The sequence below is a fragment of the Galleria mellonella genome, unplaced genomic scaffold (genome assembly GCF_026898425.1).
Source record: "Galleria mellonella isolate WM207_F2 unplaced genomic scaffold, CSIRO_AGI_GalMel_v1 utg44, whole genome shotgun sequence".
Lineage (NCBI taxonomy): Eukaryota > Metazoa > Arthropoda > Insecta > Lepidoptera > Pyralidae > Galleria > Galleria mellonella.
The window spans coordinates 2,864,965-2,891,281 of NW_026442100.1; the positions used below are offsets into that span (position 1 = coordinate 2,864,965).

The 26,317-nt window shown below is 37.9% G+C and overlaps 1 protein-coding gene across 1 annotated transcript in view; it reads left to right on the forward strand.

The window, feature by feature from the left end:
• Nucleotides 1-26,317, forward strand: part of LOC113518991 (ankyrin repeat domain-containing protein 17) — a 64,890-nt gene that overhangs the window by 24,842 nt on the left and 13,731 nt on the right. Inside the window, exons 7-33 of the mRNA XM_052898588.1 lie at nt 1,066-1,323; nt 1,627-1,780; nt 2,238-2,448; nt 2,928-3,141; nt 4,092-4,317; nt 4,986-5,282; nt 5,938-6,251; nt 6,545-6,658; nt 7,651-7,735; nt 8,246-8,305; nt 9,891-9,985; nt 12,507-12,647; nt 13,058-13,210; nt 13,426-13,626; nt 13,760-13,956; nt 14,408-14,534; nt 14,881-15,126; nt 15,659-15,931; nt 17,607-17,775; nt 18,253-18,490; nt 18,989-19,121; nt 19,819-19,919; nt 20,392-20,608; nt 22,335-22,481; nt 23,561-23,683; nt 24,362-24,543; nt 25,903-26,046. Of these exons, the coding sequence (XP_052754548.1) occupies nt 1,066-1,323; nt 1,627-1,780; nt 2,238-2,448; nt 2,928-3,141; nt 4,092-4,317; nt 4,986-5,282; nt 5,938-6,251; nt 6,545-6,658; nt 7,651-7,735; nt 8,246-8,305; nt 9,891-9,985; nt 12,507-12,647; nt 13,058-13,210; nt 13,426-13,626; nt 13,760-13,956; nt 14,408-14,534; nt 14,881-15,126; nt 15,659-15,931; nt 17,607-17,775; nt 18,253-18,490; nt 18,989-19,121; nt 19,819-19,919; nt 20,392-20,608; nt 22,335-22,481; nt 23,561-23,683; nt 24,362-24,543; nt 25,903-26,046 (4,820 nt within the window). The remainder of the gene's footprint in view (nt 1-1,065; nt 1,324-1,626; nt 1,781-2,237; nt 2,449-2,927; nt 3,142-4,091; nt 4,318-4,985; nt 5,283-5,937; nt 6,252-6,544; nt 6,659-7,650; nt 7,736-8,245; nt 8,306-9,890; nt 9,986-12,506; nt 12,648-13,057; nt 13,211-13,425; nt 13,627-13,759; nt 13,957-14,407; nt 14,535-14,880; nt 15,127-15,658; nt 15,932-17,606; nt 17,776-18,252; nt 18,491-18,988; nt 19,122-19,818; nt 19,920-20,391; nt 20,609-22,334; nt 22,482-23,560; nt 23,684-24,361; nt 24,544-25,902; nt 26,047-26,317) is intronic.

Consider the following 26,317-nt stretch of genomic DNA (forward strand, 5'->3'; position numbering starts at 1 on the left):
TGTCCTCATCTCTAAGTAATATAAAATAAAGTCAAGTGACTATTTACGTCTATGGTTTTATTTGAATATTTGTAAGACGCATAATTAAACTTTTATAAAAATAGCAATTAAAATAGCTAAAAATCGATTTTTATGGCTTACGCGGGCTTTACTATTTAAGATACATCATGTGCGTGCGATGTCGAGGCGCATCGCTCGTGCTTTGTAAACAAGTGCACACGAAAAAGATGCGATTTCGTATAGTGATCATGTGGAGGCGCCGGTCGCGCCGTCCAGCCGCTCAATGTAATTGGATACTAAACGCGTACAGTAGCTAAACCTTCACTAAATGGATGGTTAAGTAATTACTCAGCATCATTGCCAGTGTACTATAGATATATAAATTCTAATTAATAGTATGTTATCATGTTCTGTCACATCACAAAGAATAATTAAATGAAACATATAAACTTTAAGATAAATTTACTATTATTGTTGACAATACTTAATTCTCTCTTTTCATTTAAAAGTTTCCTCTTCCCAGTGCAAATAATTCATGCATTTTCTTCCAGCCAGTTCTATTCCAGTTCATATCTTTAACCTCTTTATAATATAATAACTTCTGTTTCCTTTATCTGTCCCATATAGTTTTTCGTATTTATACGTAATTATAATTTTTTTTTTCATAAAAAGGTAGCCAAAATCTTTTTTGCATAAATAAAACAATTAATGTTTCACAGATAAACGTTTTTATTATTATAGTAATTAGGCACTTGAAAAAAAAATTCATAAATATACAAATTGCCATCATAATCGTATAACATACGCAATATCTTCGTCAATTCAGTGTTTATTCTGATGATTATTTTTTTAATTAAAGTTTATTTCCATGTTGTATCCATACCATGAGATATTTCGTCAAGATTGAACTTTAGTTGCTTTATTATTTTCTCTTTTCCTGGTATATTTTCTGGTGTGTTATCATTATAAATGTATTTATATTTTGTATAATTGTTTTTCTTTGAGGCGAATTATAACGAATGAACATTTATTTGTCTTCATCTAAATTCCAAACTATTATACCAGGCGGCGTCGGCGGGTCACGTGGGCGTTGCAAAAATCCTCCTCGAACATGGGGCCGGCATCAACACACACTCGAACGAGTTCAAGGAGTCTGCCCTCACCCTCGCGTGCTACAAAGGCCATTTGGACATGGTGCGCTTTTTACTGGCGGCTGGTGCCGACCGCGAGCACAAGACCGACGAGATGCACACCGCGCTTATGGAGGCCAGCATGGATGGACACGTTGAGGTCGCGAGGCTACTGCTCGACTCCGGTGCTCAGGTACGTCTATAAATAAAAATTACCAAATCGATTCAGAACTAATGGAGTTATGAGGTAAACAAACATATAAAAAAGTACAATCAAATCAAGAACTTTCTTCTTTTTGAAGTTACTTGAACACAGATGACTGGTCGCACTTAAAGACTGAGTTCTTGGCACTATTACAGACACCTGTAACTGAATCTGGCTTTATACATGTAATTGTAGGAATATGATTCAGAATAATAAAATTTTATAACAAGGGGCAAAGGGAAACTCCAGATTTGCATATAAAGATGATAAAATAAATGTTCCGGTGTACAGGTCAACATGCCAACGGACAGCTTCGAATCGCCGCTGACTCTAGCGGCGTGTGGCGGGCACGTGGAACTAGCAATGCTTCTGCTGGAACGCGGTGCCAACATAGAGGAAGTCAACGACGAGGGCTACACACCACTCATGGAGGCCGCCAGGGAAGGTACGCACGCACACGTACCTACGCACCATACAAGTTGCACATTTTAAATCAATTAAATGAAGAGGTTTCCTACTTAGACTGTTTTATATGTTATCTTCATCAATTCAGAATTAATTTTGATGACTTTTTTAACGAAGTTTACTCCAATGTCTCGAGTCGATCAATATGTAATTGCTGTTACTAATTTTCGCAGGACTAAAGTTTGATTTTGTGGAATAAAATCTTAAGAGTTGACAAGTGACAAATTAAACACCACTAATAGCAATGACAATTCACATTTCTTTTCACTAGCCAGCTCTAATGATCTCACTTTAATCAAAAACTGGTGAGGTGTGTTCAGACATGTGCATTCATTGAGTTGATTTAATATCCATATACCGTAGAATAGGTAGAGACCGTTTGCTATTTTCCATTCATCTAAAAACGTCCTGAAATTCCAATTTTTAATTATGTTAAGGTCACGAAGAAATGGTGGCACTGCTGCTGGGGCAGGGAGCGTCGATCAATGCTCAGACCGATGAGACGCAAGAGACGGCGCTAACTCTGGCGTGCTGCGGCGGCTTCCTCGAGGTGGCCGCCTTCCTCATCAAGGCGGGGGCTGATGCTGAACTCGGCGCCTCCACACCCCTCATGGAGGCCTCCCAGGAAGGTCACCTCGAGCTAGTTCGGTTAGTGATCTCATCTATCTCAGTTCTGTCGCAGCGATCTGCTCGTAAACGCAGGTATAATCTACATGGCGTTTCAACTGCACTAGCATTTTATTATTAAATGCTGGATTCTATGAAAAATACTTGAAATTTCCTCTCATTTGTGAATTGTAATACTCCATGACGGAACATTACCGCATACAATGTAGTAAACTGAATCTGTGGTTTGTGATCAGATCCTCACATCGGGAAATCGCAAGTGTCTCTTTTATGTTGAAAGTATTTATTTCATTTTTTTTTTTCATGTTATATTTTGATATCACATTAGTGGTGACTTAATGCTCAAGGGAGGGGCAGTGGCGTCTCTCTTAAAACATCTCAAAGTCTAGCTGCGATTTCCAATTTGTCTGCAAAGCGTACTGGAAAATTCCCCCATAGAGGTAGGCCTATGTAATAAGGAAGCGTAAAAACGTGTGTCAACTCTTAAATGATGTGTACAGGTACCTTCTGAACGCCGGTGCGGACGTGCACGCACAGACGCAGACGGGCGACACGGCGCTGACGTACGCCTGCGAGAACGGCCACACCGACGTCGCCGACCTGCTGCTGCGCGCCGGCGCCCAGCTCGAGCACGAGAGCGAGGGCGGCCGCACGCCGCTCATGAAGGCCTGCCGCGCCGGACACGTCTGCACCGTGCAGTTCCTCGTCGGCAAGGTACGTCCCCTACACTACCACTACGAACACGGGAGTGAGGTTGAAAGGTGCGACGCTACTATGTTGTTTCTCCTTCTTGTCTTACCTTTTACATTTTACTAGTTTGTATGCTTAGGTTATGTAGATAGAACATCTAACCTCAAACACCGGATCAACTTTTTGTGAGCTAATTGTGAAATCAGCCGACTCGTTTTTTTTATTAGTGTTCTATATACTTACGCATAAAATATATTTTGACGTATTATTTAATAAATAATATGTATGTTTACACTTCATACATTAAAAAGATGCAGCTTTTATGAAAAAGTTGACTCATTTTTCTCGAAACACTCTATATCATCTCTATATAGAGATACTATAGAGCCTAAGAGATTCATCGAGCAAGAATGAATGGAGATGTCCGTAGGGGCCACCCTAGACGGACGTATGTTGACCAAATAGGCGACGTGCTGAAGAAGCGCTAAATTAAAGTATCCGTAACCGGCGAGCGTGTATGAAAAGATTGATGAATGTGGATAAAGCGAAAGAGGTTTGTTTGAATTTGACGTTCCATTGTTTCTGCCTACCCTAATGGGAGACAGGCGTGACAGATATTTATGTATGTACTATAGAGCGTCTCCATACATACAAATATACAAACTCAGATTATATAGCTAGCTATATAATTTATGTTTGTGTGTTACTGTCTTGGTCATTGCACTTGCTCATAAAAGCTGACCCGACTTGCCTCTATTTACTAGCTGTTGTATAATAAACTTTTACACATTTCAATCTTATTGAATAATTTTCTGATTTATTTATTTTTCAACTGTTTTTCGATTTATTTTGTTTTTCATTACAAAATCAATATTGAAATAGCTAATCATGGATAGTTGATTGGCTAATTGTTTCTTGTTTTGATATTTTTTTATTTAATGGAACATCATTATATCCATATTATAAAATTTCAGGGTGCAGATGTTAACCGTATGACTGCCAATGGTGACCACACTCCGCTGTCGCTAGCTTGCGCGGGAGGGCATGCCGACGTCGTTAAGTTCTTACTAGCCTGCGATGCGGATCCCTTTCGCAAACTAAAAGACAATTCCACCACCCTCATCGAAGCTGCCAAGGGCGGTCACACCGCTGTTGTGCAATTGCTACTCGACTATCCTCACTCTGTTATGTTACCTAGAGGTTTGTATACTGTTTCATAAAATACTTCTACATGCAATGTAATCTGAATTGATTTTATCTTAATAATTAATATAAAAACTTGCATGATACAACATAAGAATTTGAGTAATTTTGTAAATAAGTTGTATGCTATGAGTAAATAACCACAGTGACAAATTCAAATCATCAGTACTTGATACTTGTAACTCACAATGTAGATTTGCTTTTATTACAAATATTAGGAGTTTTCATCACTGACGAGCTTGTATGTTTGTGGATACAACGAGAAAAAGTATGTCATGATATAGAAGCTAGTTACAATCTGTAATTTATGCCTATACAAAGGAAAAAATACCCTAAGCTTATTACAAGTGTATTTGTATTGTGTTAGCTGTTGTATAGCTTCTTCCATAAGAGAGGTTTTTTTTTTTTGTGGAATGGTAATGCTGTCTATGCTATCGGTATACACCGGTGGGGCACCAACGAGGAATGATAAGTGAAAATGATAGAGCAGGCCAGTTAGCTCATCATGATGCAGACATTTGGAGTTCAGTACGATAGTGTCCACATGGAGGTCGACCTGACGGGGTGTATGAATGGGACTGGTAGTTCGCATTATTAACAAATAAGGGATGTTTTGTCAGTACTTATTACATGTGTATACGAAGCGTGAATTGTGTTGTTACTAGGCAACGCAGGCGGCGCGGAGGAGAGTGGCGGACTGAGCGCGGCACAGGCGGCTGCGTTGGGGCTCAGCCACGCGCCTGCGCCCGGCGCCGCCGGCCGCGCACTGCTGCCCGCGCACCCGCACCCGCACCCCGCGCACCCCTCGCACCCCGCGCACGCCGCCCACCCCGCGCACGCCACGCATCCCGCGCATGCGCCCTCCACGCCCGCCGCGCCCGCGCCAGCGCCCGCGCCCGCGACCGCGCAGCAGAAGGCGCCGCTAGACTTACCGCCTAATTTCACCAAGGCCTACCACGACGGTAAGAGTAACATTTTCAATTTTAGAACGTTAATGGTTGACAATGATAGATAAACTTATTTGCGATATAAAATCATGCGTAAATATTATAGTACATTTTTAGTTTTTTTTTTTCTTTTTTGCATATTTGTGTACTTGATAATCTTAGATATAAACAAAATACAAATAAAAAAATACGAAATTTGTTATAAACGCAAGTTATAATAACGAATTTGAATTTACAACAAATTTCGTATTTGATTATAAATGGAATGAAAACTCTTATTCATCTCAAAAATACAATTACATAAATTAAAAATTAAAATATGGTACATAAATTAAAAATATGTAGAAAAAAAGAACGTTTTCTATTGAACATAATATATTTGATAAACATCCCCTGGGTGTCTTAAGCCTATGCTTAATAAAAAAGAAGACACAAACCCGTTACCGAACCATTTGACCATCACAACAATAAGTTGATATTCTTTCATTAGTGTTCAATAATATTAATAAATTGTTATTATCATTAATAGAATAGAGTAGTATACATATAGCAGTAAACATTGTTTTGGACTTGACAATAGTATCAACAGTTACACCTTATCAAGCATGCAACAATTTAAGAACAGGTAATTAGCTAGCATTATTATATAATGCATTATAATGACAAGCAGGTCGCAAGAAGCTAACTGCCGCGAATAGCGGTACGAGCGCGAACGCGGGCGTCGTGAGCGGCGCGAACGTACCGGCGAGCGCGGGGCGGGGCAGCGGCAGCGGCAGCGTGAGCGGCAGCGGTAGCGGCAGCGGTAGCGGTAGCGGTAGCGGCGGCGACGCGGGCGCGGCCTACATCGCGGGAGTGATCGCGGGCGCGGTGGCGACGGTGGGCGCGGCGGCGCGCGACACCAAGCACAAGTGTCCGCGCAAGCAGCGAGCCGCCGCGCACTCCGACCACCACCTGCCGCCGCCGCCCGACATCCTCGACGAACAGGTACCGCGCCCCGCCTCAACAACGCAACGGGCCTACAATGTGTATAGTTGTATTTAAAGCTGGATCAAGCGGGCTACGACCGCCCCTAAAGTATCTGGTGTCCATCTCCAGAGGCGGACCTAATTTTTAATAATATCCACTGTATATATTGTATAGATACGTGTAATTTATTATTCAATAAAAACTATTGTTATATGTAAAAATATGACTGAGAGTATGTATTGTATGTATTGTTCTTTTTCAAAGAGTCAGACTCCTCTCTCTTAAAGTCAGTTTTATTTGCTCTAATATAGATATGCCACGGAACAATGGCTAAAGTGACCCTCCCGCCGGGATTTACATGGAAGGATGTTAACAAGAGAAAGAAATACAAAAATAAGTACACTGTTGAACGTGAATTCTTTGAAGTGAGTCACTTCGATAAGTTACTATGACATATGATTTTTTTTGTATAAAATAAAATAAAAATAAAAAAAATTGCTATATTCTATAGTATTAGATGTATTTAATTTTGTCAGTAGAAATTGTATTAGGTAATTTAGCCATCTACACATGAGCTCTTATATAGCAGTGATAGGATAGAATGATTACTATAAATGCTGTAATCGTAAAATATTACTAAAAAAAGTACTAAGTACAGTAGTCATGAATAGTCTTCAATATAGTCTAAACGAGCAATTGTAATGATTATTTGGCAATGTTTAGAAACATACTTATTCTGATTTATAATATGAATATAATAATGGACACCATAAATACATTTTTTTGACCAGAGGGAGACTGTACAAAAGTCGATTGCTTGGGTACCTCTGTCCCATTCGTGTTTCTACCGTGAAGCAGTTGTGTTTGCATAGTTGTGTTTCGGTTTGAAGGGTGGGATATGGCGTGAATTTACAGGGTACAGAGGAATAACATCTGAGTCCTCAGGAATGGCAACGCATGGGGGGTATCATGGGCGAAACAGTATACTCTGTTATGTCCATGGTATTGCTCATGTTTATAGGCGACGGTTACCACTTTCCATCAGGTGGACCGTCAGCTTGTTTACCATTCTAAGTTGTATAAAAAAAAATTAGTTTTCATACCACAAAGTACTTAAAATAGTGACGAGAACAATGCCATAATGGAAACCCTTTGTATTTGTGGAAAATAGAACAATGACTGACTGCAGCACAGAAAACCCTTCCTCTATACTTTACATATAAATATTTTCATTTAGAGTTTTGGACGGTATCTAAATCAATTAGTAACTCACTCAGAAAAGCATTCACATACAACAAATCAAATAATCAAGTAACACAACAATAATCAACAAATAATCTACAAACTCTGAAACCGAAGGGTGACTCTTTTATATAATTAATAGAAATAGATAAAGTATGTTAATGATTCATTACAGAAAGTGGACGCACTAGTGAGCCAGGGCCGAAACGAACCACTACCAGAGACTGAAAGAAACCTTCTCGAATTGGCCGATACCTCAGGTAAGAAACACCAATACAATATTTTTCATTACTCACCTTCTTTCAAACAGGATATATTATAATTTGTATAAAACAAGTTTTTCAACCTTGATGATACACACAGCTATATACATGAACTGTCTCAGTACATAAAATTACTTTTAATTCTTTATTAATAAATATCCTCTGTATAATTGTAGTTCTTTTACATTATATAACCTATGATTTCTATGGTGTTCCTCATATCTATAGACAGTAACCCAAGTAGGCCATAGTTTTGTCAGTATATCGTCATTGTTGTAGAATACTGACGGATCTGACAAAGATTACATATAAAGTTCCGTCAGTATTCTACGACTATGATGATATAATTATAAAAAAAAAAAAAAACAAAAACCAGTCTTCATTGGGGAAAACTTTTAACATCTTCCTGCTTCATTGAGCTATTACCTAATGAAATTGTACAAGAGTCGTTTAATAAAATGCGAGTTGTAAATTTGGTTGGTACAAGTGACGTGTTGTTGTGTGAAGGTCCGCCGACGCTGGCCACGTCGGCTCTACACGCGCTCGACCTACAGTTCTGCGCGCCAGGCAAGTTGTCACACACCGGCCCCCTTATATTATTTATAATTTACTGTCACACGGCACTGTTAATGATGTGCAGAGTAATGCTTTTGTGTGAGTGAGAAAAAAAATGAGTCATTAAAAAAAGTCTGAAGACATGACTCGAAGACTTGAATCGGCGTTTGAGTACATCCTCAGACACGAGTATTCTAACAATTGATTTCTGGAACTTACTATTAATAAAAGTAATAAACATTTAGTTTTTTTTACAATTTCGCCTTTGGTAATTAAAGAAAAAAAAATTAAACTTAAAAAGAAATAAAAACTTATGATAAACATGCGATTAGTATTTGAGTAACACAAGTACCCGAATCCTGTATTCGAGTATCATATATATATTCGAATTCTGTTACTACTCGAGTCATCGTTAGTCGGCACGTCGCTAGACACGACATTGTACTATTTTACCGTTACGGTACATTAGGACAGCAAAGTGTATGTAAATGGATAGAAAAATTGAATGGTAAATTCTTACCATGTTATGCCGTGCTATGGTAAATTATAAAAGCGTCCAGTATATATGCCCCCCTCATTTCGCGCTTTTTACATCGGGTGATATGACTGTGTACAAGAAATTAGTACAGTATTATAGATAGTATTGTACTATTTTTTTGTACCAATATAAATATATTATCTTCATATTCGAGTATCTCATTTTAAAGGGTTTATTTTTGTTGATACTAATTTCAAGGCTTTTTTGTTGTACTAAAAGTTCTTTGCTTCCTGTGAAATTATGTTATTTTACAATATTAAAAAAAATATAGTATAAATTACATGTTTGCTCTATCACCCGGTATAGACACACTGGCTATATTGTAAATACATTTAAAATTATGTCTCGTGTATCTATACTAATTGGTATGACCGCCTGCGTATGTTCCAAATTTAATTTTAATTACATTAATAAAATAACATATTAATTACACTGAATTTACTTTACAAAATCTAATTAATCGTGTGTACGTAACTTTTACAATATTCATTTTAACAAATATCAAAACCCCTAATAATTAATATTTAGAACTTTAAATAAGGATCATTCTTCATAAACAAATATCTATCGAAAACGGATAAGTGAATTATGTTGATATTAACTCCCATATTCATAAAAAATTTAAACTAAAATTACAAACTTATTTTAACTATCAAAGTGTTTTGTTACATTTTTAAAATGAAAGAAAGAAATATTTTTATTCAAGTAAACTTAGTTTTAAGATTTTTGAATAGTCATTTTTTTATTACCAAGACCATTATTTTTTCATTAAGAGTTTAGTACAAAAGAAAAAGTTTATTATTAGTTTGACATATTCATGAATAAGGGGGTAAATTTATTTATACATTCAAATATGTTATTTCATACTCAATTTTTCCCTACAATCAGCTATTTAGTGTAAATTTTAATTGGTTAACACTATTTACATAATTAATACAGTTTTCATTGCCCACAGCACGATAATACTATTAACTATCTGTTCTAAAATAAATAATTATTAATAAACCATTAAAAAATTGTAAATGTTAAATTTTATTTATGAATGTTCTTATTTTACAGGTGTGACGACTAGCATCCACCCACCCACCACTCCACCGTACCCTCCCCCGCAGCAATTGTTCCCTGTGCAGCAACTTGCGACCAATCTAAACCAGGTATGTTCTGCCTGATAAAATATCACAATTAATTCTTATTACTAAATAGTAACGTTCTTATGAACAGTTGTGAACACAGTTTTTTTTTTTTAGATTTATAACTAAGTGAATAAATTAAATAGCGTGATTTTTATACCGCGGTAGACCTAAAGAAATTATAAACACATATCGTCATAGTCGTAGAATACTGACGGATCTGACAAATATTACATTAAAAGATCCGTCAGTATTCTACGACTGTGACGATATATTAACGAATTAATGACTACAGAAAAAAAAAATTCTCTAACATTCATCACAGTATTGGATAGCTTGTTAGTGATCACTTGAAATATCTTATATTGACGCTTTTGTACGAGATCGTACAAATTGCTAACTTTTTTTAAACATATTACAGTATAAGCAGAAATTTTAAATCATTTTCTATGTAAAAAAAAAAAAACTGTCCTATATGAACTAGCAGGATATTTAGTCATGCATTTAAAGAAATAGACGTACGTAAAGTCAGTTTATTCAACCCTACCGTCCAGTTTGGTAAGAAATACAATGAACTTAAGGGTGTAACACAAATAAAACTAGACCTAGACTGTAATTTTGCTAATTATATATAAATCATCTTTGTGTTATACAAAACATAAGCTTAATAGTGTAAAATATATGAATGCTTTTACAAAGTCCCATAAAAATAATATTGCATACGAAAATCAGAATATTGGCATACAAGAGCGTGTGCGCGCTAGACCGTCACGAAAATACTGCAAGTTTGGCTCCAAGTTTCTTCTGCTTGAAGCGCTACACCGGCTTGGACAGTACATTACCGAAGTGGGTGTCGTCGCGGTAAACCTCGCGACTCTATTACCCATCACTTTACTATATCCGTAGATTGATAGTCGGAGCTAGATATTATAGAATGTAGCTGTGTCTCTTATGAATGTAGCTGTGTTCTGCATAACTGCTTCAATTGTAGATTGTATCAATTTGTGTTCATCGTATGCCCTTCTTTGCATAATGGTGGAAATTTCCATCATAACATTGAATGCCCAAAAACTATATAAAAGAACAAGTTCACTTTAAATTGCTCGTGTTTGTATACCTTTTTAGTATCCATTGCAGAAAAAAAACTTAGTTATCAAATTTTTTTTTTTAACAGTTTTTCCTTTAATTTTGAACATGAATTATATCACCTTGGTTTATTTCACCAATAAAAAAAATACATGCAAAGAAGGATTATCACTTGAAATTGATTGCGTGCTGTCTTATTTACTGTCTATAAAATCAGTATCGGTTATTCTAATTTGGGTTTACCACACTTTTTTTATCGGATGACAATGAAATGGTAAACCCCGCCCATGCTAACGGTATACACTAGCGGGGCACCAATGAGAGGTGATAAGTGAGTATGAAAAGACAGGTCAGTTAGCCCATCCAGTGGTCTCCAGGGGAGACCACGTGGAAGTCGACTTAGTTGGGTAAATTGCTAACAATTGGGCCCTGGGTCGTCTTCATTAGTCAGTTAGTAAGAATCCCTTCAGCCTGGTTTGACGACATTAATAAGTTAACCTCACCCCAATTTAATCTGAAAGTCTTACTGCATTTTGTATAGTAAGATATAATTTGAAATCTATTGCGTGAAAGAAACTGCGACTAATCATTATAAATTGAGTATGAGACATACACAAAAGTAAATTATATATTAATAACTTAAAGAATTGTCAAAATTCGGTCAGAATTGGTCAAAATATCCTGTAATATTCGTGCAAAAAATTAAAGTCGTTTATTATCATATTTTATATAACATAAACTATTTAACGACTCATTTCCCGTTTTTATACTATAAACACTTTCAAACCAACACACTCTCATATTACTATATTAGAGACGATAAAACATGTAATAAAAAAAATTGTTCAACGACCATGAATATAAGTAAAATATGATAAACAATTCAGATTTAAAATAGTATTTATCTAGAATGTACCTTTTTTTACCGAACGTTTAATGTTTTTAGAATATCACTAAGTATCTATCGTGACGATACATTGTTTGTACAATATCTTTGTTCTTGGAAAACGGAAGTAAACAGAAATTTAAAAAATAACGAGATTCTCTTAATTTGGTTATGTATTTTTTTTTTACGTTTATTACCTCATAAATTTGTCAATTTTAGACAAATTTGGAATTTCTTTTTTTTTATTTAAAATGATATACTTTACGGATTGGTCAAATAGAAATTTTATTAAAATTCGTTTAATACTTTCGTTTTTAGACTAAAATAATTCGGTTTATTACAATTGAAGTCTGTTTTTTTTTTGTATTATATTACTATATTACTTATATACCATACATATGTATCAATATTTGAGACAATAATCACGATAGCATTTAATCATAGTAAATAGAGTACAGGTCATCTTTATAATAGCAGTCATTAGTGCAGTTACCATCAACTTTAATACACGTAAAGTATTATACACTTGTAAAGCAGCCATGTTATGATAGTAACTTTGAGTTGCCATTACAGCACCAGCTGCAGGAGCTACAACAACAGCAGTTCCAGCAGTTAGCGGCGCAACAACAACAGAAAAAACAACAACAACAACAACAACAACAACCGCCGTATGCACCGGAATTACAACAGAGACCCGAAGCATATGTGCCACAGGTATTATAATAATATGATATATGAATGATAGTTTAAGAATTACTTACCTTAGGCTATCATTCCAAAATCATCAAAATCCGGCCATTAATTTTGCCCTGAAAACTATGTAATTTTATAATTGATTAATATTAATGATTCAAAGTTTAAAATTCTATTAATTGAACATAATGACCTGTTTGTTCTCGGCATTTGTTCCATTTTTCGCAGGTGGTTTTATTTTGTATGTTTTTTAATACAGTGCACGGAATTCGGCAGACAGTCTGCATTACATGAGACTTACATGGTACTAGACATCGCGATGCAAACATTTGCAATATAGCGCTAGTATAAAATAAGGTGGAAAGTCAATTGTATTCTTATTTTGAACGTATTGTATGTGAATGAGTAAACAGGGCGTGTGTCGGTTACAGGGCGGAGCGGTGTGTGCGGGGGAGGAGGCGGGAAGCGGGGCGGCGGGCGCGGCGGAAGCTCGCGAGCTGAGCGCCGTGCTGGCCTACCTGCAGCGGGAGGTCCCGTCGCTGGTCGCGCTGCCGCCCAACGAACTGCGCTCGCTCGTGCTGCAGGTGAGTGAGACGCCGGCCTGCCAGCACCAACAAGTCTCACTCAGCCACACGTACGACGACAAAGAAGAAAACATGACAGATGAGACGTCGTGCGGTGCCGGGCAACATACAACTGTATGTGTTAGTTCATGACTATATTAACAGTTTCACAATCTCGTGAGCCATAGGCTCATTTGCACCTACTATAAAAAATACAATTTCTTCTATGGTGACAGGTGATGCAACAGAAGTCGCACGAGATCCTATCATCGAAATGTGAGGGCGAGGGTGAAACAGAGGCGGAATCGGAGGAGGGTGAGGAGCGACAAGCGCGGCGCCTGCTGGCCGCTGCCGAGGAAGCGCTAGCGGCTGACTGGGCGTCACGGCAGGACCACCATCACCATCATCATCACCACCATCACCACGTTGACCTCACGGTGACTGCCAACTTGGTATTATAATGCTCTAAAGAGACCAGAGACATTACAACACTTTTAATGATACAATAACAGCTTTGATAATAAGATTCACTTTTTTTATTAATTTATTTTATTGCTCGATGTGCGTTAGGTGGGCAATGGGTGCCAGTACCGCGTGAGGCCGACGTCGCCGGGTGCTGTGGGCGCAGTGGGGGCGGTGGGGCCAGTAGGGACCATGGACCCGGGCACGCTGACGCTACCGCGGCCCGAGGACGAGCAGCCACAACCCGACCTGCAACACTTCGCGCTCCCTCCTCCGGGCGCCACCTTACCTTTCGAAGACTACAGGTAATGTCACCATAGTAAATTCACCTATAAATCTGTACGCATACCGAGACGCAAATTATTCAAGCAAACGAGATAGTACAGAATCTTATGTATATATACTATGTCGGAGCATAGATTATGAGCATATACTGCGACGCAAATAAACAACTAATACATACTACCTGAAGTAATGAATGACAGTTATTAAGTTGATAAACAAATTTGAATTTAGAATTAAAATTTATTGTATAAATTAGATTATTATTACATTTCCTTAACAATTTGAAAAATGAAAACTTTAAATCACATCTAATCTACGTCATATAGGTGACATGAGCTTTTGACGATATATACTTGTGATCGTCTCACCCCGCAGATAACTGTGTTTATAATCTTTAGATTTGTTACTGATTTATACATTACAAAGAAAGTTGTGTAATAAATGTATAATATATGTATTATTTGTTCACAGATCGGGCGGGTTGCCGGCACCGGCGCCGCAGCTGCCGCAGCCCCCCGCGCCGGCGCTGGTGCCGCAGCCGCACTACAAGCGCGACCAACACCACCAGAGCAACACCACCGTCACTGCCAAGAAAAAGGTTGGTGTTTTGGCTAGTGGACTAAGTCTTCGTCGGTATTTGTATCATAGTGATAAATTTACATTTTTATTTTTTTAATCCCAGCACTATATTCAGTGATTGTAGGATGGTTTGTCCTAGATTATTATAGGATTTGTCATGTTTATTAATTTATGAATAGAACAACTGATTACATTGGAATGTGTATTCCATACTGGATTTTTTTATGTTCTAATAATATAGTCTGTATTTTTAATATCTGGTATACTTGGAATGTTAAAAAGAATAGATCCAACTGGAAGGAGTACTAAGTTGTAGGTTTATCGTTGTATGTGTGGAGTGTATATGAGCCGCGGCGTTGGTCCAGGGCCGGTTCGCGGGGTCGGGGCGGGCGCGCGGCGCGGCGGGCGGCGGCGCGGGCGCGGCGGGCGCGGGCGAGCCGCCGGCGGCGCCGCCGCAGCCCGCGCCCGCCGCCTACTCGGCCATGGACGTGGACGGCGAGACCGACTCCAACCACGACACCGCGCTCACGCTCGCCTGCGCCGGCGGCCACGAGGACCTCGTCGAGCTGCTGCTCTCGCGCGGCGCCGACATCGAGCATAGGGACAAGAAGGTACGCTTGGGATAACCGACCTATAGGTATACACCGACTCACGATCGACCAGCCCAGTTACACTCACATCACTGGGGGGGAAGGGATTGTTAGAATCCCATTGCTGGCAATATACCCAACCAGGTCCACCTTCTTGCGGTTCCCCCTGGAAACTATCATGATATGATGATATACCTGATGAATTCATCATAACGGGCTAACTGGCCTGTTTTCATTCTCATCAATCACCCTTCACTGGTGCTCCGCCAGCGTATCCCGTTAGCGCAGGCGGGGTTACCATACCATTTTCACCCATTAAAAAAACCTGACATAACTAATTCAACAATAAATTAATCACATTAGTTTCCAGGGGGGGACCTCGTGGAGGTCGACTTAATAGGGTATATTTCTAGCAATGGGATTGTTAATTCCCACTACTACCAATCCCTTCTCCCCCCTGTATACTACTTTTGCTAATCCTGAGAACTAAAATATTATGTTTTAGTACCATACAATGTCACTAGTTAATATTGAATACGTTATGCGCGGACAGGGTTTCACGCCGCTGATACTGGCGGCGACGGCGGGCCACGAGAAGATCGTGGAGATCCTGCTGAACCACGGCGCGGATATCGAGGCGCAGTCAGAGCGTACGAAGGACACGCCGCTGTCCCTAGCGTGCAGCGGCGGACGGTACGAAGTGGTGGAGCTCCTCCTCACCCGAGGAGCCAACAAGGAGCACCGCAACGTCTCTGACTACACGCCTCTCTCGCTGGCCGCCTCTGGTGGCTACGTCAACATCATCCGGCTGCTGCTGCACCACCAGGTCAGTTTTCTCCTCTCGTCGCTACTACATACATACCCGTCCCGCACCACATGTCGCACAATACGAGGTCTGTCCGGAAAGTTCGTATAAAAGTGTTCTGGAATGCGAGAAAGAGGAGTGGGGAGGCCAGGTAAGCGCAGGACCCCTTCCTTATGTCCCTAACAATGCTTCAGTTCTGGTCTGACCGCCGTGCGGTGCGAACTGGCTTGTCACGCCATCTGTGAAGTTACCTCTTAACGAAACCCCGTCGGCATGGAGCCCGCTTCCGTTGAAGAGCAGCGCGTCGTAATCAAGTTTCTCTCGAAACTCGGCAAGAATGGCCGTGAAATTTTTGCCGATCTCAGAACAGTAAAATCCCAAAGCAAAGAGTGGAAGACATCCGGGGAACCACGAACAAAAAAATCAAGAAAATCCCGCTCAAATGTCAAGACAATGTTGATTGTTTTTTTCGATGTTCGGGGTATTGTCCATCAAGAATTCGTCCCTCCAGGCCAGACAGTTGATGGAAAATTCTACGTCGATGTGCTCAGACGCCTCAAAGCTCGTGTGGCACGAGTTCGTCCAGAATTGGCGCGAGAGGGGCGTTGGATTCTTCACCACGACAATGCCCCTGCCCACACCTCTCTTGTTGTCCGTGAGTTTTTGAGTAAAAATTCCATTACGGTGACCGAACACCCCCCCTATTCGCCGGATTTGGCCCCGTGTGACTTCTTCTTGTTCCCAAAAACCAAATTGGTACTTCGGGGGCGGCATTTGGGGGACATAAATGAGATAAAAAAAGCTACGACGGGGCAGCTGAGAAACCTACAACCAGAGGACTTTCAAGGAGCCTTCTCACAGTGGAAACGGCGTTGGCACAAGTGCATTATGTCACAGGGGGAGTACTTTGAAGGGGATAAAATTGATTTACCTGAATAATTGTAAAATAAAATTTTTAAAAAACTTTTATACGTACTTTCCGGACAAACCTCGTACATACCTATGACTACTTATTCTTGCCACCATATACTATGCTAATACAATTGTCTAACAATACCATCCCTATATGACATTCTACCGATGACCGACCTATCTATGAGGTCATGACCACATGTAATAAGAAAAACAATTGGTGATCAGTATTATGCAATATCGTCATCGCTGCCGCGGATTTAAATTAAATTGTCATAACTAGAGGGAGACTTTGTACAAAAGTCGATTGCTTAGGTACCTCTGCCCCATTTGTGTTTCAATCGTGAAGCAGTTGTGTTTGCATAGCTGTGTTTCGGTTTGAAGGGTGGGGTATGGCGTGAATTTACTGCGTACAGAGGAATAACACCTAAGTCCTCAGGAATGGCAACGCATGGGGGGTATCATGGGCGAAACAGTATACTCTGTTATGTCCATGGTACTGCTCATGTCTATGAGCGACAGTTACCACTTTCCATCAGGTGGACCGTCAGCTTGTTTGCCATTCTAAGTTGTATAAAAAAAATCTCTTAAATAAGGATTTAATTACATACAAAAATTTACAAGCTTGAAACACTATATTTCACACCTATAAGGTTCGTTACCTCGAGAGTTCATTACATTGAACCAAGGCAAAAGGAGTTCATCCATCAATGATTGGCAACACTTGTCTTTAAAATATACATGTAAAGTGTTACTATAACCACACACACATATATATGTACAGGCGGAAATCAACTCCCGCACGGGATCCAAACTAGGCATTTCTCCGTTGATGTTGGCGGCAATGAACGGGCACACGGCTGCTGTACGGCTGCTACTCGACTGCGGCTCCGACATCAACGCGCAAATCGAGACCAATCGAAACACGGCGCTTACGCTTGCCTGCTTCCAAGGTATGTACCATATATCCTAAAGGATACATTTACAACATTCAGCTGTCATTCACACTTCAGTGGCACTGTACATTGATTTGTTTATAATATTTGGATTTTTTTAATTCATATTTGAGTACTTTAAAATTTATAAAATTAATATCGTGTATGTACCTTAAACATTAAATGTCGGCTCGTAATATGGTTTATTGAAATGTTACATAAGTCGCACTACCAAATATGACGTTTAATACGAGAGTACAACCAAAGATTGCAATCGTCAGTATTCTTTGATAGTTTATTATTATTTTACAATACATTTTTTCATATATGTAGTAAATTATTTTACGAAAAATTTGGTGCATCGATTAACATGTCGCTTGAAAATATAATATGCCTAAAAACAAATACAGCTAACTATATTTGAATGACTTTATAACACGTTTATGCGCCAGTATTTACCATGAGAATGGTCCTCAAATGACCGACTGAACACAGGCCGACACGAGGTGGTGAGCCTGCTATTGGACCGCAAAGCAAACGTGGAGCATCGTGCCAAGACTGGCTTGACACCATTGATGGAGGCAGCCAGCGGCGGCTATGTGGAGGTCGGCCGCGTGCTGCTCGACAAGGGCGCGGACGTGAACGCTCCACCCGTGCCTTCGTCGCGTGACACCGCGCTCACCATCGCCGCCGACAAGGGGCACACCAAGTTCGTCGAGCTGCTGCTCACCAGGTACGGGCCTTGGCCCCACATCACCACCGTCATTGCACAACTCTACGCCTTACAAAGTGTAGGCGATCAACAACGGCTATCCAGGAGGATTAGACTGTCAGGTCGACCTCCTTGCGGTTTCCCTTGGAAACCATCGTGCTGAACTCCAAGTGTATTCATGATGGGCTTACTGACCTACCTTTTCATTCACACATATCCCTCACTGATGCCCCGCCAGCATATACCGTTTTCGCAAGACGGGTTACCATTCATTGTCATCCATTAAAAAAAACAGCACCTCTCTATGTAAACATCTTATAAATTAATACATGAATTTATAAGATTATGTGATTATATATAATATAATGAAAGTATTTTATAGTACTAAAATCGTCTTGTAAGCTGAGATCAGAGTTATTTTTAAAGTTTATTAGGCATTCAAGAAAATTCATAAACATCGATTATTTTACCATCGATAAATTATAATTTCTCATGTTTTTTTTTTTTTAATTGATACAGACGAGCTGCAGTGGAAGTGAAAAACAAGAAAGGCAACTCCCCATTATGGCTAGCAGCAAATGGCGGCCACTTAGCGGTCGTCGAAATGCTATACGCCGCCGGAGCAGACATAGACTCACAGGACAATAGAAAGGTTCGTTGAATATAATAGTGATGTTTAGAACTTAATTATGAAGTATATAAATTATTAATGTGAACAAATACAATTAAACTTATTTATGACTTTATCTTATAAAACATCAAAGTCACTTCAGATAAATTTAGTATTTCTAAGTTGTATAAAAAAAAAAAAAACACGAGATTAACCCTTTTCGATTAATTGGCTAAGATGATTTGTGACATTTCAGCTAGAGAATAAGAATAATTTTATTCCATTGAACAACTTTACAATATAGCTATGACTTCTTACTAGGCAAATCCTGTGTCATGGAAGTCAAAGTAAGACATTTGACAGCAGTAATATGGCGAACGGAGTTAATTTAAACAATTTAGTTCAATGTGAGTTGGGATATCTATGCTTGAAGCGATCTGAAGATTCCAAGACCAAATCCCAGTCTAACATAAAGTCATAAGTCTGATAAACCATATTGGAAACATCTGTACAAACAGTCAAAGGCAGCCCAGAAATCCTAGATACTAGAGATCTTTGGCTCCTATATTTTATGTGGTTAAAGTATTTGAATCTTATATCCAAAAAAATATAGACGAAAACAGTATAACCGGATAGGAAGCAAAGCTATATATTTTTGGTGTGATGTATTAATGGACCATAAAGATATGTTTTTAATGTATTGTTGGTTATTTTATTTTTTAAATGTATTCATTTTCAGGTTTCATGCTTAATGGCCGCCTTCCGTAAAGGTCACACTAAAGTGGTCAAATGGATGGTCGGTGTAGTTACGCAGTTTCCTTCAGATCAAGAAATGACAAGGTATGTCAATACTTTAAGTTCTAATGGTATCTGGATATTGAATAGTGTACATTAACGTAAATATATATTCCTGGATATATTACACCACCTATATATATAGAGCGTCATCTAACCACAAACTAAGCAGGATTTGTATTATGCATACTAGATATTTGATAGAAATTTTTCTTCTTTGCAAGTATATATAGACATATTTATAAATATAAATTTCTGTCTTAAGTGGACAGTTTGTAAAACTGCTCCATTACCAAGAATATTGAACAATATCAATTAAGCTAGTGTACTAATTCACTTTCCATAAAGAAAATTAGAAAATAAATATTCTGATATCTCGCAATTTTAAGGAGGAGCCGGCTGGTCTATGTCCACCGGATTAGTACATATGCATCTTTTTTAGGGGCCAGGTCCCACTGTAAAATAATCCTAAATACGTCAATTATGGGTAGATGACAAGGTGGATGGTTGCGCGCAGGTACATCTGCACGATCTCGGACAAGGAGCTGCTGGAGAAGTGCCAGGAGTGCGTGCGCGTGATCCGCGCGGCGAAGGAGACGCAGGCGGCGCGCGCCAACCAGAACGCCACCATCCTGCTCGAGGAGCTCGACGCAGAGCGCTGCCGCGAGGAGTCGCGCCGCCTGGCCGCCGCGCGCCGCCGCGAGCGCAAGAAGAAGAAGAAGATGGAGAAGAAGGTATCGCGCCTCCACACAGAGGTTGGCCGCCACACCTACCTACCTACTGCATATATGCTACTAGTGTTAACTCCAACTTATATATTACAATACCAACATTTACTAATCCGGCTCGAAGGTCCATTTTATATACGAGTCTTGTAATGGCAGCTTATCATTTATAAAAGCATTGAAAGTAACCTACCATCGAAGTATTCTTCGTATTCATTCTTTATATATTGCATGTTAGTTTATATTAGTGAATTGTTTGAATTCTATAAATTAAATCATGCCAAAAAGGGGCATTATAAAAATTCCTTTATATAAGGAGTTGTTAAAATCAATCCACAGTTCATTATAAATATGTTGTGTAACATTAAAAAAAAGAAAGAGTAGAATTTTCTCAGTTGAAAAGCTACTTCTAGTCCAAACACACAATGTTTAGATCTCTATGTATAACTGAGTCAATTTGTACTGACTTCGTATGAAAGCGACAAATAGAGTAGTACACCCTTTCGACATCAGAAGACCAGACGGAGAGAACCTCCACCCTTCTGTCGTAGACATACCATTTATGAATACGAAGCGCTTTGTGTCTTCCTTCATCATGCGTACGGCCAAGGGGCAAAACTCCCTTTTTATTTTTTCCATCTAAATATAATCTGCACCAATTTAAGGAAAATGTAAATAGGCTATTCGTGTGCCCGCGAGTCCCATCTTAGACCACATCATCGCTTTCCATCAGGTGAGATTGTAAAATAGTAAAAAAAAAATCAATATTTAAATTCTTAAAATGAACAACACTCCATCCCATCTTTAAAATATAGTTGTCACATTCGTATTTTGTGTCTTACTACCATATTTAAGTTTTATTTTTATTTTTGTAATTACATATCTATGTATATATATGTATTTATATATTTATACAAGAATTTATATACAAGTATGTATTAGTAACTTAAAATATACATTTATATATTCACATGATTATATGTATGCATATCTCTATATGTATATAAAAAACGAACAGTTTCGTGCCTCCAGTCAATCTGTTTTTACTTATTTTTCTCCATCCAGACGTCGCCTGGAAGAGATCGCTGTTAGTGTAATATTTTCTTGTAATTGTTTATATTTATAAAAGTTTACTATTGTATTCTTATGGAAGAAACAATAAAGAGTATCTATCTATATATATAAATATATAACGAGTCTGAATTGCTTAAGATAACTAACTAGCTAACTAATTGTCTGTCAACTGTATCAACGTGATTTAACATTATGAGTACAACTACTAATTAAAATGTGTTCTTGTGAATTAATGGCATGAGAACTGATATAATTTAGTGATTTTAATTTCTATTTCTGTGATAAATGTTGGTTTCAATATAACACTTTTACACTTTTGATATTAATAACTAGTATATAGTAAACATGTGCTGGCACAAAAAATATTAATATTTTTTATTACACATCATTTTGAAAAAAGAATGTAAAAAGTACCTATAGAGATTTTACCTCGAAGTATTATAGATAATAGGCGTGCTCGCGCCCATTCTTGTTTCTATGTTTGTACAATACATTGATAATTTTCATTGTAATCTATATGAGCCTTTGAGGGAAACAAAAGAGTTTTTCATTAATTCATTGTATACATACGGATTGAACAAATGTCAGATCAATAAATTTTCTGTACAATTAGATGTGTTGTTATAAATATGATAGTACTGACCAGTGTCGGTGCACACAGGAGGAGCGACGCAAATTACAAGCGGAGAACGACAAGAACTCGATGTACTTGGAGAAAGCGTCGGGCGAGTGCTCCGAGGGCGGCGAGCCCGACGACGAGCCCGCCGCCAAGGAGGAGGGCGACTCCGGCATCGACGCTAACTCGCAGGTACGCAAGCGCTGTGCCTGACGATTACGTAGCGTATACCTACACTGTTAAGTTTTATTTCCAAGTTCTACTATTTAATCAAGTGTAACTTTTGAATGTTGATTCTAATTCCCAATGTAGTAAAGGAAAACTGTCCCGTGTAGCCACGGCTTAGATTGGCCACCCATTCCTTTTCCGTGAGTGCCATAAGAGGCAAGTAAGGAAGGGCTAGAGATGGGCAGCAGCGTCCCTCTTAAAACATTTCCCTCATCTACTGGCAAAATCTCTCTGGGAAGAGGTTTATTTTTAGCAGTGGACAGTTAAAAGCTTATATGATGATAATGATAAAAGAAAACATGGTAAACAAACAACTTTACAGTTAATAAACTAATTGGCCATTGACTGGTAGATAATGCCATATGATGTTAAGTCCACCTTTTAAATTAAGCTTTTTAAAGTTAAATTATTGCAACTGACAGAGGTAAGCTCACCTCTGCCATTATTATATTCTAATATGTTGAAATGGGGGAAAGGGATTGTTAGTAATGGGGTCTAATAGCCCCATACTAGCAATATACCCTCCCAGGTCGACCTCTACGCGGTTTCCCCCTAGAAACCATCATGTTTAATTCTTGTCGAATTCATCATGGTGGGCCAACTAACCTGCATTCATTCTGACCTGTCATCTTCCACTGGTGCCTCGTCGGTGTATACCGATAGCGCGGGCGGGGTTACCAATTTATTTTCACCCATTAAAAAAATATATATGTTCTAATATCTCCCTCAAATTGTTGAGTGTAACATTCACCCCAATGGCAACCGTCTACTAATATCTTCACGTGTTATGTAACCTACAACGTGTCATGAATCCTATTAATTTTATTATAAATTTGAATCTATATGAAGATAAATGAATGTCTGCTATTCTTCGATGCAAAAATTATTAGAACGGATTTGAATTAAATTTTTTAGTACACAAGTAGGTTATATTTTAAACGCAGGCGAAGCCACGAGATACATCTATTGGCGTATTTTTGACAGTATGATATTATTTCCTTCCTAATTAGCCATGTTTTGTCAATATCTAATAATACTTTTAGGGCTCGTGTTCTTCCTCGGACGTCAAAGCACCTCCATCGCAGAGTGTGAAGAACAAAAAGAAAAAGAAAGAAGAAAAGACACCACCTCCAGTGCAGCTACCTCCTAAGAAACAACCGGACAAAGTGAGCATTACCATTTATACTAAAAGCGTTTATGATCACAATACATGTTAGTATTGTATCAATTTCTGTCTAAGTAAAGGATTCGTCTGAAATTATATGCTGAACTTAAATGAAATGCAGGGACGCAAAATCATAATCTTAACGATTTTTCCCAAGAAGGGTTAGTTTATATTTGAAAATAGTTTTTGGAACTCATTTAATTGCACTGTTTAATTTATGAAATGTTTTTTGTACTGAAAATTTACATGTCGATATTTTCTGTTGTAATATTATTATACTTGTATGTCCGAGAAGCTATGAATAAAGAAAGTCTGTTAATTATTTATTCAATTAAAACTTTTTATTTTATTTAGAGGCTTATATCTTATAAGGATATGTCAGCCTCATCATACCCTAATCTTAAAAAGTATTTCACATACTTAATACATTAATACATAAATAAATTATACCTTAGTAGTCTAAATTAAAACTTAAAAAATATTGTATAAATCAATAAAAGTATAAGAAAACCATTTACTCATTGCAGCATTCGAAAATAGTATTATTTTTCTCTCGCTTCACTTTGGTTCATTCTCGTAATTCACAAGTCTATGAATACAATATTTAGTTATAAGTTAATGTAATATCGTACGTGTATCGCAGCACACGTAATATAAGTTCCAATTAAATTGCTCACAGAGTAAACAAAAGTTAGAGACAAAACCTGAAAAAGAGAGTAAAGCGGATAGGAAACAGGAGAAAGAGAACGTGGCGCCTTCATCGCCGCCCGCTACTCCTGCTAAACCTACATCTGCGGCAGCAACCACAGCCACGCCCTCTACCGTCGCTGAACGACGCCAGCCCGACAAGAAACATGACAAGTAAGAGCTGAGGGTTAAAATAATGTCTTACATTACTGATTTGGAACATTTAACACTGGAGAGGTCGTTCATAGATTTTTTTTTTGGCCAAAGTTTGACTAAAATTCAACCAATCTTAGCATAAGTTTTCCATTTTGCTAAGTTGTGGTAAAAGGTAAACTAATCCCAAAATGAGTTTTTCCTTTAAAATCTTTTTCATCTGCCAATATTTAACAGAGTGAAGCAAATTCTGCATAAGCTTTCTGTGTAGATTTTTTTTTTTATCAAAGATTAAAGAAACCTATCATAGATGTTCCTTTCTCCTAAGAGTTGTCTAAAAGTCGACCAAAGTAAAAGTTTTCCTTAATGGTTTAACTAAAATCAGTGAGTCTCGGCCTTCATTCAACACAAACATTTTGCTTTAAAGTCCAAAGGTTAGCCAAATCTGGCTTGTAAGCTTTTCCCCTTACCAAAGGTTGATAAAAGGTCGATCAATTCTAGAACAGGCCAAATTAATCATTAAAACTAAAATGGATGCATCTTTTCAACAAATGTTCATATCAGATTTTTTATTTATTTTTTTCCATAAAAAGTGGATCTCCAGTTTTAAAAGTTCCTGATGTGCTAGTGGAACATCTTTATTAGTAAAAATTACTTAAAACATTTGCATGCACATCATAATGTATCTTTTAAATTACAAGTTTAGAGTGTGGTGTGGTTTTATTTTATATTGTGTAAAATATTATATAACATGTTTTTTTTTTATTATTTAATTATATTTTTCTTTGTACACATTAACGCCTCGTTCACGTAACGGATTATAAAATGGAAGCTTTTTTACTTAATATCAACATGGAAATGGGAATTCATTTTTGTCAATAATTTGTAATATTGACCCTTTTATTATGGAAATATGTAATATTCTCATAACTTGAAGATACTACCTTTTATTAATGTAACCGTTTTAGTATTGATATATTTTGTCTCTTTCTTCCTCTTCAAATTATATAAATAAAAGAGACGACATAGTTTAAGAAAATTAACTGTAGGTAGTTATATATTAAAACAAGTTAACGTATTTTTTTTAATATGTGAGATTTCCAACTATTGAAAATTGGAACGAAACTTTAATTTTACTAGTAGTCGGTCCCATGCATAGATAAATTTGAACAATTTCATATGCAAGATTCTCTAAGAACTGTAGTTAATATTGGTTGGGTTTTAGATTATTGACCATAGAATGCATGCATTTGTGTAATTTGCAAGTAGTATGCTTGATTCTATTATATTTCACTTTTATCTTGTTACTGTTGTATACATTCAAACATACTATCCACATAATTACAGACACGGGTAAAGGAATAAATATTATTATTGCAGAAAATTCGAAGAGGATAATACTAAGAACATAAAAGTACACGTAAACGGGATTAGTTTACCGCGCGTGATGCAATCTAGACCAAATTGGTCGAAAAGCGACGTTGACACATCCGACAAAACTAAAAAGATACACAACAGCTATCAGTAAGTTGAGATTGATAATGTCAACATCACGTGGCGTCATTATACCCGCGTCAGTATGTCAAATGTCAAACATGAATCAGTGTCAAAAGTTTCGTCCTCAATTCCTCTGTTTTTTGATGTTACTGTATTATATGTGTAAATAATTATAATGAATCGGATACTGCATGCTGCATTATTTTGTTATGATTTATTCAACGTAGCTGTTACTTGCATGTTTTTATTTGAGTTGACATTGATTTTTTGTTTATTTCGTATTTTAATTAATATTATT